The sequence below is a fragment of the Coregonus clupeaformis genome, unplaced genomic scaffold (genome assembly GCF_020615455.1).
Source record: "Coregonus clupeaformis isolate EN_2021a unplaced genomic scaffold, ASM2061545v1 scaf2224, whole genome shotgun sequence".
Classification (NCBI taxonomy): Eukaryota; Metazoa; Chordata; class Actinopteri; order Salmoniformes; family Salmonidae; genus Coregonus; species Coregonus clupeaformis.
Genome location: NW_025535678.1, coordinates 70,351 through 81,338, shown reverse-complemented (window position 1 = coordinate 81,338; position 10,988 = coordinate 70,351). Strand labels below are relative to the sequence as shown.

Genomic DNA, 10,988 nt, shown 5'->3' with positions numbered 1-10,988 from the left:
AAAACCTGTTAACGAGCCGGTTGTCATGGGATGCCATATCGCCCTAAAGCAGTTTTCATAGAGCTATTAGCAGGGGTTAAATAAAGAGCAGGACAGCTGTGGGGGGGCTGGCCCACATTACTGAAACACCATGCACAGACCACAGGATCAGTACACACCATGACATCACCTACTATTGGAAACAACATAGAGATTGATAGAACCACAGAAATGTACTGTAAATACTGTTAATATGGTATATCACACAATCGTACATTTACCTCATTAGTTTACTTTATTTCATTTTTTTTGTTTAAAGTGAACAAATAGTAAATGAAAGCACATTATTCACAAAAAAAGACAAAATGGATAAGATTGAAGAGTACAAACGTTAATATTTTTTGCGTAATTTGATATTTCTGACCGTTTGTGAATAGTTTTATACCAGGTTGGCAGTGTGTTGCTATGGAGAAAATCAACTGGTACACATAACATACTGCATAGGCTTCAGAAATGTTGATCTAAATGTTGCTTTAGGAGGAATATGTCGGCTAATGGTTGAATGCAAAAGAATGAATGAATGATAAATATGATGTGAAGTGATCATCGCAGTAATCCCAATCCAAAGTGTGTTCTTCACAATTCCCCAAGGCAATGTCCGACTGAAAAACAAACGGAAAGAGAAGAGGGACGTCAATGATTCATTTGTATTCATTACAGTTACACACTAGAACTAGAACAGTTTTTCTCAAATGTTTTCAGTTTTGTAATGCATTTAGTCTTAATGGAGGCTCACAAAAATAGAGATGTGGGTTAAAGTTTGAATAGATTTATGTCAAATATAATATAATTTTGCAATTCAATTCTTGACGCTTGATGTTTTGTCTTTGTTTTGTCTTTTCAGGGGTTGAAATGAAACGCTGATGGCAGTCAGTTACTGCAATGGACTCCAGCCGGACCTCCCCGACCCCTCCCAGCCTCCCCCTCCCCTGCTGCCCAAACCAGACAAGGCCAATGCCCGGCTGCAGAAACTCATCAAGAAGAGTGCCAAGAAGAAGGCCCGACCCTCTCAGACCCCCATCCCCTTCCGTTCCTGTCTGTCCCCCGTACATGAAGCCTCGGACCTCGAACACAGCGACACCCACTCGACTCCGCCACGGTCACCGGACTGCGTTTCCCCCATTAGGCCTCTGTATGATCAACACCCCCCCTCTACGTTCTTGTTCCCCCCCAGTCGTCCATATGGTAGCAGTCCTTACGGCCAGACAGGGGTCTTCCCCCCAAAGGACTACACAGCTCCCATCCTGACATCAGAGGACCTGGTGGCACCCCTCTATGAGTGCTCCTCCTTTATGTTTGACGATGATGACAGAGAAAGCACAACGCCACCCTCACCTCCGCCACCCCCACCTCCGCCACCCCCCCACCCGTACCTGAGTTCTCACAAGGCCCAGAAGCTCACCAGTATGACTTGTATTCATCTGTAGCACTGAATTCGTGTGGGTCGGTGGCCATGGCTATTATAGCTCCAGACCCAGTCCCCAGTGTCCCACAATCAGCTCCCCCAGCTCCCGGTCCCACTAAGATATCAACCCATATTATACAATCAGCTCCCCCAGCTCCCGGTCCCACTAAGATATCAACCCATATTATACAATCAGCTCCCCAAGCTCCCGGTCCCGCTAAGATATCAACCCATATTATACAATCAGCTCCCCAAGCTCCCGGTCCCGCTAAGATATCAACCCATATTATACAATCAGCTCCCCAAGCTCCCGGTCCCACTAAGATATCAACTCATGTTATGACTCTTTCCCCACCAGCACCTAGTGGTCTGAGCCTTGGTCCGGGTCCGGCTCCGTTACTGGCTCAGGTCCAAGTTCCTCTCCCACCTCCTGCTCCAGTACCGGTGTCAGCTCCAACCCTTCAGACACAACCTCTTACCCCCACTCAGAAGGTGACGACACCCAGTAAGCCAAAGGATGAGGCTCCAAAGCACACGCCAGCTTTGGTCACTAATAACCTTGGCACTGAAGATCACATTATGAGCAATGTGGCTTCTGAGACGGTCAGCACGCAAATAACTCAAGCTGATTCCAGCAAAGTCAAACAGTCTGACGTCGTCCAACAAACTAGGTTTTACACTTCCAAGGCAACATTTTACGAAATCTCCAAGCCTGCACTTCCAGACATAACAGGAGTAAATATATTGTATCAAGGAGCATCGTTATCCACTATACACAGGGACAAATCACCAATGACTTGTCACCAAAGTGAGCCGGCAATCCCATATAAAGTTGCGGTGGCAAAGACCCCTTCTGGAAGACCGAAAACACCCTCACACCACCCTTCAAGGGGAAGACTGACGCCTGTTTTCGAGATATCGAAAGCCAATCCACTCTTGTTCGCTGCAAGTCCAGTCTTCTTCTCCTCTGGGGATGTGCATGCCTCGGTCGTAACCACGGAGACAGAGAAACACAAGTCACCAATGACTGTTACCAGTACTCCCTCAGCAGCAACCAAACAACTCAAAACCAATTGGATCTCCCTCAGCTAGAGATACATTCCCCACTACCATAGGAGGTTCTATGGCTAATTTATCTTCTGTGTTCAGCTCCTCTCAGGATGTACATGTCTCAGTCATAAACACACAGAGATTCAAGTCACCAATTACTATTACCAGTACAGCCCAAACACCCTCAGCAACACCTGTTAACAGTAGAGTCAAATCTCCCCCAGCAATACCTGTTACCACTACAAGCAATACTCCCTCAGCCGCAGCAGAACCACCGAAACCAATAGGATCTAACTCAGACAAACATTTACAAGGTCTGACCAGTGTTGATAGAAGTACAACTCAAACGAATGGAATAACAACCAACATGGAAGGGTCTATGGCTGAGATGTCTTCTGCATTCAGCTCCTATCAAGACGTACATGCCTTGGTTATAAACAAAGAGACACACAGACACAAGGAGATACAAGATACAGCTACTACGCTAGGATCTGTGACTAATATATCTCGTGCCTTCAGCTCCTACCGAGATGTACATGGCTCAGTCGTAAACACACAGAGACACAAGTTACCCATGCCTGTTACGAGTAGAGTTAAATCTCCCCCGGCGATGACTGTTACCAGTGCAGCCCAAACTCCCCTAGCAATTCCTGTTGCCAGCAGAGTCAAATCTCCCCCATCAATGCCAGTTAACAGTAGAGCTAAATCTCCCCCATCAATGCCAGTTAACAGTAGAGCTAAATTTACCCCAGCAATGCCACTTACCAGTAGAGTCAAATCTCCCCAATCAAAGCCTGTTACTAGTGCAGCCAAAACTCGCTCAACAGCCACTGAACCACCAGAATCAGCTGGATCACCAAATGGATCCACTGTGCCAATGATCTCAGCACAACCACCTCCAAACGGACAAACTGCACCGATGATTTCAGCACCACAAGCACCTGCAAACACTGTGCGAACGCCAATGATTTCATCACCTCAATCTCCATTGACCCTTAGATACCCAGACTCTCCTATAATTGGCTTACGTAAAGTTCTAGCACCATTGATAGAGCATCAAAGGACCCCTACATCCCAAAAACCTAAAGCCCTGTCGACATATTACGGACTGACTCCGGCTGAGTATGTTGCCTATGGTGGGATCCGGACATACTATGGTTCTTCTGGACCTAAAGTTAATGAATCAACACCATCACCATCCCCTGCACAGACTAATGGATTACCAAATGGGCCTCGTCCTCCTTTTATCTCTAAGCCTGAAACATCCCTCACAGAATCAAACACTCCCAACAGTGAACAACAAAAACATACCTTGCCAGGGAAGCATTCTACTGTTCCAGCACCTTCACCTGCAACTGGCTGTTCTCAGACACCAACAGATAAGGTAGCCATATCTAAACCCAATGCATCAGAAGTTAATAAATCTGAAGCACCTGCTAATGCAATACAAACTGATATAACACCTACTGTGGACATAACAAAACCTGAACTTCCATTGGCCTTGGGACAGCTAACTCTTGCCCCAGCCACCAGTGAAGACCCCACACCAAAGGCCTCTCATTCTGAGGCTCCAAGACCAGCACCTGAAGCAGGTGTGGTACACACAACCAGACCAGCTCCATTTCAAATAGAGGCTCAGCTAAATGAAACTCCTTCATTCCCGATATGTAGGAATGTTGTGTCAAAGTCCCCGTTTCCTTTCAGCATTCCAAATGCTGAAGTTTCACAAAATCCAACTGTAGCAAATATTCCCCAGCACAGTGGAAAGTCAGAGGCAGATTCCACAGTCATGCGTCTTCCTGTCAAGGCTAATATTAGCACAGACACTAAACTGCCCAGCAAAACTGTCACAGGAGCCCAAGTCCCCAACAACCCTGACATAGGAAGCCAACTCCCCAGCCAACCTGTCACAGGAGCCCAAGTCCCCAACAACCCTGACATAGGAAGCCAACTCCCCAGCCAACCTACTGCAGCAGCTATACGACCAGGCAAGCCTACCATAGACACCAAACTACCTAGCAAGCCTGGTGTGCCAACCATAGGAACTCAACTCCCTCATACACCTACCATTGAAAGACCTACCATTGAAACAGGAACCCAAGTCCCCACCAAACCTACTGTAGAAAACCAACAATCAAGCACACCTACCATTGGAACTAAACTTCCTAGCCCACCTACCAAAATAGAACAACTTCCCAGCCCACCTATCATAGTAGCCCAACTCCCTAGTGCACCTAGCATAGTAACCCAACTCCCTAGTGCACCTAGCATAGTAACCCAACTCCCTAGCGCACCTAGCATAGTAACCCAACTCCCTAGCGCACCTAGCATAGTAACCCAACTCCCTAGTGCACCTAGCATAGTAACCCAACTCCCTAGTGCACCTAGCATAGTAACCCAACTCCCTAGCGCACCTAGCATAGTAACCCAACTCCCTAGCGCACCTAGCATAGTAACCCAACTCCCTAGCGCACCTAGCATAGTAACCCAACTCCCTAGCACACCTAGCATTGTAGCCCAACTCCCTAGCGCACCTAGCATTGTAGCCCAACTCCCTAGCGCAGCTAGTATTGTAGCCCAACTCCCTAGCGCACCTAGCATAGTAACCCAACTCCCTAGCACACCTAGCATAGTAGCCCAACTCCCCAACACACCTACCATTGAAACTAAATTCCCTAGCACGCCTACAATAGCAACCCAAATCCCCAACAAGCCTTCAATAGAACCTGTACTACCTGGCAAGTCTACCCCAGAAAATATTCTGCACAGTGTCATGCAGTACTATGCAAACCATACCATGAAGCATTTTGTAGAAACCAACTCCCACAAAGCGACTGAACGCAGACAATCTACAAAGCCTACCATTGATGAAAAACCTTCCACCAAGTCCACCACTGAAACAAGATTCTCAGCCAGCTCTACGAACGAAGGTAAACCGTTTACAAACCCTACTGTAGCAAATGGGGCTTCGCTGAAACCGTCCCCAGAGCCTACACGTACTAACACACCTATCATACGTGCACAACCTTCGACAGAAATGAGATCCCCATTAAGCCCTACTTTACAAGCTAAGCATTTTACAAAGCCTGTTTACGACACTAGTTCCTCCCCAAAACCGGTCACACTTACTAACAGGCCTGCTATAGTTATACAACCTCCCACACCTCCCATAATAGAGGCCAGACCTCCCTCGACTCCTGCTTTAGAAACTAAACCCTCTATGAAGCCTGTCATAGAAGCTAGCGCCTCCCCAAAACCTGTCTCAGAGCTTCCTAACAAACCCACCGTAAAGGTCCTACCTTCTACACCGTCACGTAGACATAACAGACCATGGTCAACAGCACCTACGGAACCTAAAGCTGTTACAGAACCTGGCCTCGCAACTAATAAGCCTACCGTAAATGTACAGCCTTCGACGACAACCACCACAGAAACTAGACCCTGCTTCAGCCCTACTGTTGAAGCAAAACCCTTTACACAGCATAATATGGCAACTAGAGTCTTTGCTAAGTCATCCCCAGAGCCTAACCCGGCTAACAAGCCTACCGTTAATATACAAACTTCCCCAAAGCCTATAGAAAGAGAACCCGCCTTAAGCCCTTTTATCGAAGCTAAACCCTTTACACAGAATAATACGGAAACTAGAGACTTCACAAAACCTGCACAAGAACCTAAACCAGCTAACATGCCTACCATTAATGTACAACCTTCCACAAATCCTACTACAGAAAGTAGATCCGGCTTCAGCCCTACTGTTGAAGCTGGACCTTCTGCAAAGCTTATGGCGTCAAGAAACTGCTTTAGTCCCACTAGACCGTGGTTAAACCCTTCTACTGAAGCTAAACCCTTGACGAAGCCTGGCGTTGAAGCTTTTGCCTCCCTAAAACTGTCACCAGAGCCTAAATCGACTAACACCACTGCCACAAATAAACAGGCTTCCACAAAGCCTGCCATAGAACGTATGTCGTCCCCAACCCCTGCTGTAGACACTGTGATAAAACTACCTGCCGTTACCAAAGTGATTGACTCTTCCACTCCTGCCTCTCTGCCTCAGGCCTCAGCCTCTGTAAAAGCCCCGTCCACAAACAGAGGAATGTCATCGCCATCTCAGCCAAAGACTGGACAGACAGACAAGGAGTCTCAGCCAAAGACTGGACAGATAGAAACAGAATCTCAGCCAAAGAATGGACAGACACAGAGAGACACAATGGAAGTTGTGGAAGCCAATGCATCAGGTGCACAAGGGAAAGCAGCCACACCTCAAGAGACACCCTCTACGAAGCCTACGACATCAACTGCATCTTCGACTGTTGACAAGGTAGACAAGGTAGACAAGCCCCGGGCTCCAACCGCTAAACCTAGCCCTGCTAAGGCTGCACTGAATGCAATGAAACCTAAAAGTCTGAAGGCCAAGTTCAGTGGCTGGTCGCGCCTCAAAAAACACATGGTCGTTGAGCCAGAGGAGCCTCAGTTCCCAGAGCCTGAATCTGGCAGTAAGGATGGCGCCAATGACAGTAAGAACACTGACCAGGCCAAATGCAGTCAAGCTTCTTCAGCAGAGGTCAAAGACCACTCTAAGAAGGGCAAGGAAGTGCTGAAGGAGTCGGAGGCGCCCAGAGCAATGAAGATGTGGGACGCCATGCTCTTCCAGATGTTCTCCACCAAGGAAGCAATCATGCAGCAGATCAAAGCTAGCAAAGCTCCTGATTCTTCCGACAAGAAGACAGACCGGAGAGTCCAGACCGACAAGACACGAAAAAGACAATCAACAGAAAGAGAATGCGATGGAGGTTGTCCCCTCTTTTGCCAAACGCCTGCCGCTCATCCTCTACAGTCCGCGGTTCGATGCCAGAAAGATAAAAGAGGCTGCAGAGAAGCCGCTGGGGAAGATGTCAGCTGTGTTCCAGAGGGGGCTGATGAACCGCAAAAATCAGGACGGCGAAGGGAAGGACTTTAATAAAACTGCCAGGGGATTCGGTTCCTCAAGAACAACTGATGTCTGACTTTGAACTCACACCATATTATTGATGCTCAATCTTCTCATTAAGTAATAATAAACCTCAGTAGATTAATTTCAGTTATTGTGTACCTAGAGGTTTGTATGTTAAATAAGCTTCCGATCAAGGGCTGCAGTGCAGTAGGCCATGCCAGGATATTTATTTCAATATGGTGTTTAAACTATGATTTTTAACTGTAAATCATGAGCTCATAAGACAATGATGTTGGATGCATGCAGATGGTTTTTGTTACATCTTTCTTGCTCCATAGAAATATTTTGTATTTTTTTTTAAGCATTGCTAGTGTCTTAGTCTTAGAGTGTTCACCCTGGGTGAGGTTAGGGGTAGTAAACAGATGTAATAAATAGGGCTTGTACATTCCTGGATTGATGGGACGGAAGGGCATTGGATGACAGCGCAGTGCATGCTGTGAGAGAGGTGGAGCCTAGTTAGAGGTGGAGCCTAGTTAGAGGTGGAGCCTAGCTAGAGGTGGAGCCTAGCTAGAGGTGGAGCCTAGCTAGAGGTGGAGCCTAGCTAGAGGTGGAGCCTAGCTAGAGGTGGAGCCTAGCTAATAGAGTAATATACACCAGACTAGAGGGAGAACTCTAACTTTGAACTTAACACCATAAACTGTGACTGCATGAGCCGTTTTTAAAGTCAATGGAAAAGAGATGACGTTTTCCCTCTAGTGTTTATAACTCTATAGTGGAGCTATGGAAGGGGCACAGCTGCAGAAGATGGATCTGACATACAGGGAGTCTGAGAAGCTGTGGCTTAAATAGAAGGCAGAAGAAGGATATGTAGGCCCTACTGGAAATGACAACACATAAAAGTTGGTTTGAAATTCATTTTCAGTTTGCAGGTTCATTGAAAATATATTGAAATAGCAAATGGAAGGTATTAATATTGTGTAAAAGAGGATGGAGTTTTAGATACGTTGGAGCAGTAGACAAGGAAGACAGACACGAGATGGACATGGATCCTTACGGGACATGATGACAGGATATGGATCGCTTTATGATGAAGTCTTCAATGGTGCAGAACGGATAAGAATGAAGGAATGTAAGATAAAGGTGCCTCAGGCAATAAACTACAGGAAGGGTCTTCGTGATACAGGAAGACAGGCAATAAACTACAGGAAGGGTCTTCATGATACAGGAAGACAGGCAATAAACTACAGGAAGGGTCTTCGATGATACAGGAAGACAGGCAATAAACTACAGGAAGGGTCTTCATGATACAGGAAGACAGGCAATAAACTACAGGAAGGGTCTTCGTGATATAGGAAGACAGGCAATAAACTACAGGAAGGGTCTTCATGATACAGGAAGACAGGCAATAACTCAAAGGGTCTTTCGAAGACAGGCAATAAACTACAGGAAGGGTCTTCATGATACAGGAAGACAGGCAATAAACTACAGGAAGGGTCTTCATGATACAGGAAGACAGGCAATAAACTACAGGAAGGGTCTTCATGATACAGGAAGACATGCAGGAATCAGCAGGGATATGTTTTATGATCAATTGGATAAGTGACACCGAAAGTGAATTCGTTATTGATAAAGACGCAGTTGGTGTTTTCAAATAAGCTTTTGATAATTTTGTTGATGGAATAGATCGAATGAGCATGATTTTTTAAAGCCTTAAAAGGTTTATTCTTCTGTAAGGAACTTTTGAGAATTGTGGCATAAATTTAGGAATTAAGATTTTTTTATTTAACATATCTATTTTTGTTGTAGCTATCTGATGCTTCTCAGGTCTTTGTTTAATTAAATTAAATGTTTCTTGATAAATAACAAGGGGTGTATCCCCACGAGCCAACCATAACCATACTGCTGCTTTAGACATGTTCATATAGAATGAAGAATTTGGCGTGCTCGACTCAAAAGTTTGCAGTAATAGAAATTATTGTGGTGCCGGGTTCAAAAGGCATATACTGAAGAAGGGAAAACCTGTATTGATTGTATATACGGGACATTATTTTGTATAGACGTGTTCAGTATAGAATGCTGTTGTCTATCGTGTGATTAACTAAATGATTGCTTATTGTCTACATTGAAGTAAATGCTAAGCTGTTGTATCATTCTCCTATTGTTTTTATTTAGTAATGTACCATTATTGATATGGTTTGTGACACACGAGTTCCTAGTTGATTGAGAGATGACCGATGGTCTAAGATCTAGTACTGGTAGTCTAAGATCTAGTACTGGTAGTCTAAGATCTAGTACCGGTAGTCTAAGATCTAGTACTGGTAGACTAAGATCTAGTACTGGTAGTCTAAGATCTAGTATTGGTAGTCTAAGATCTAGTACTGTCCTATGGTAGAAGAGAATCCCACTCACTTGGTTGTATGCCACGGCGTGACTGCTAAGGAACTAGTAAATACCATAGCATTGCAACTAACAGACAGACATTACTGTGATACATGACTAACAGACCTCTCTCTCTCCTGGACAGACATTACTGTGATACATGACTAACAGACCTCTCTCTCTCCTGGACAGACATTACTGTGATACATGACTAACAGACCTCTCTCTCTCCTGGACAGACATTACTGTGATACATGACTAACAGATGAATGGGATTGTTTTTACACAAAGCCCACAACAACAACACATCCACAGCTGACATTTGTGTTTTATCTTAATAAAGTAAATATGGGATGAGGCTGAGTCTTACTTGATTTCCTGTTTGTGTGGTCGTTGTTCTCATCATCACCGACGGCAACCTTCTCATACTTGCCGTGAGCCATCATCACAAATTTGTACTTTTTACCAGAGGCTCCCTATGAAAATGGTATTATATTTTCAGTTTGTACAAATGCCAGCATTTATAACTTACATTTATACTTTTAAGTACCAATTATATTCAAAAGTTACGTACAGTGTGCTGACAGCTACTTGTTTTGAATATAATCCACCGACTGAATAACAGACCTCATATACAGATATATGATATAGTCAAATGAATGAAGGGATTGGTTCATTAGATTTAAGCCTACACTACCTTCCCAACTCTCCCAGATGGCGAAGAGTCTCCTAGATTCTCCCAGAGGTTCTTCTTGCTCAGAACATCACCAGCATTCACCTCCTGGCAAGAACAAACACACATGAATCATTAGAGAAGAAACACACAGTACACAACATCAGCACATGAATCACTAGAGAAGAAACACACAGTACACATAAAATAAACTTGTTTAAATCTCTTTTTCAAGCTACCACAGATAATATTGTGTCATGAAAGTAGATACAGATGCTACTGTACCAATCAGGAGAGAGAGGAGGGGTTTGATTATTACTGTTATACTAACATCCTCCACAAGGGGGCAGCGTTCCATAGAAACAGTAGAATCACCAGACAGGATATATATGACAAGACCTGTCTGACTTGACTTTGATAAAGTAGGCCCACATATGAGACTGACATTAAAGCCATAGGGTTGTAATATATTCACATATATGTTAAATATGACTGATGAGAAAGCCATAGGG

General features: G+C 44.8%; 2 protein-coding genes across 2 annotated transcripts in view; one reads left to right on the top strand and one right to left on the bottom strand.

Annotated features, from left to right (window-relative positions):
• Positions 1–251: 251 nt before the first annotated feature.
• The window catches only part of LOC123488364 (non-muscle caldesmon-like), a 61,483-nt gene continuing 50,746 nt past the window's right edge, over positions 252–10,988 (bottom strand). The window contains exons 12-14 of the mRNA XM_045219284.1: positions 10,501–10,584; positions 10,174–10,279; positions 252–641 (exon numbers count right to left, since the gene is read on the bottom strand). Of these exons, the coding sequence (XP_045075219.1) occupies positions 616–641; positions 10,174–10,279; positions 10,501–10,584 (216 nt within the window). The 3' untranslated portion in view covers positions 252–615. The remainder of the gene's footprint in view (positions 642–10,173; positions 10,280–10,500; positions 10,585–10,988) is intronic.
• On the top strand, positions 2,568–6,903 carry LOC123488363 (mucin-2-like). Its single transcript, XM_045219283.1, has 2 exons — positions 2,568–5,424; positions 6,549–6,903. Exons 1-2 carry the CDS (start codon positions 2,568–2,570, stop codon positions 6,806–6,808), a joined length of 3,117 nt encoding a protein of 1,038 aa, XP_045075218.1. The 3' UTR covers positions 6,809–6,903.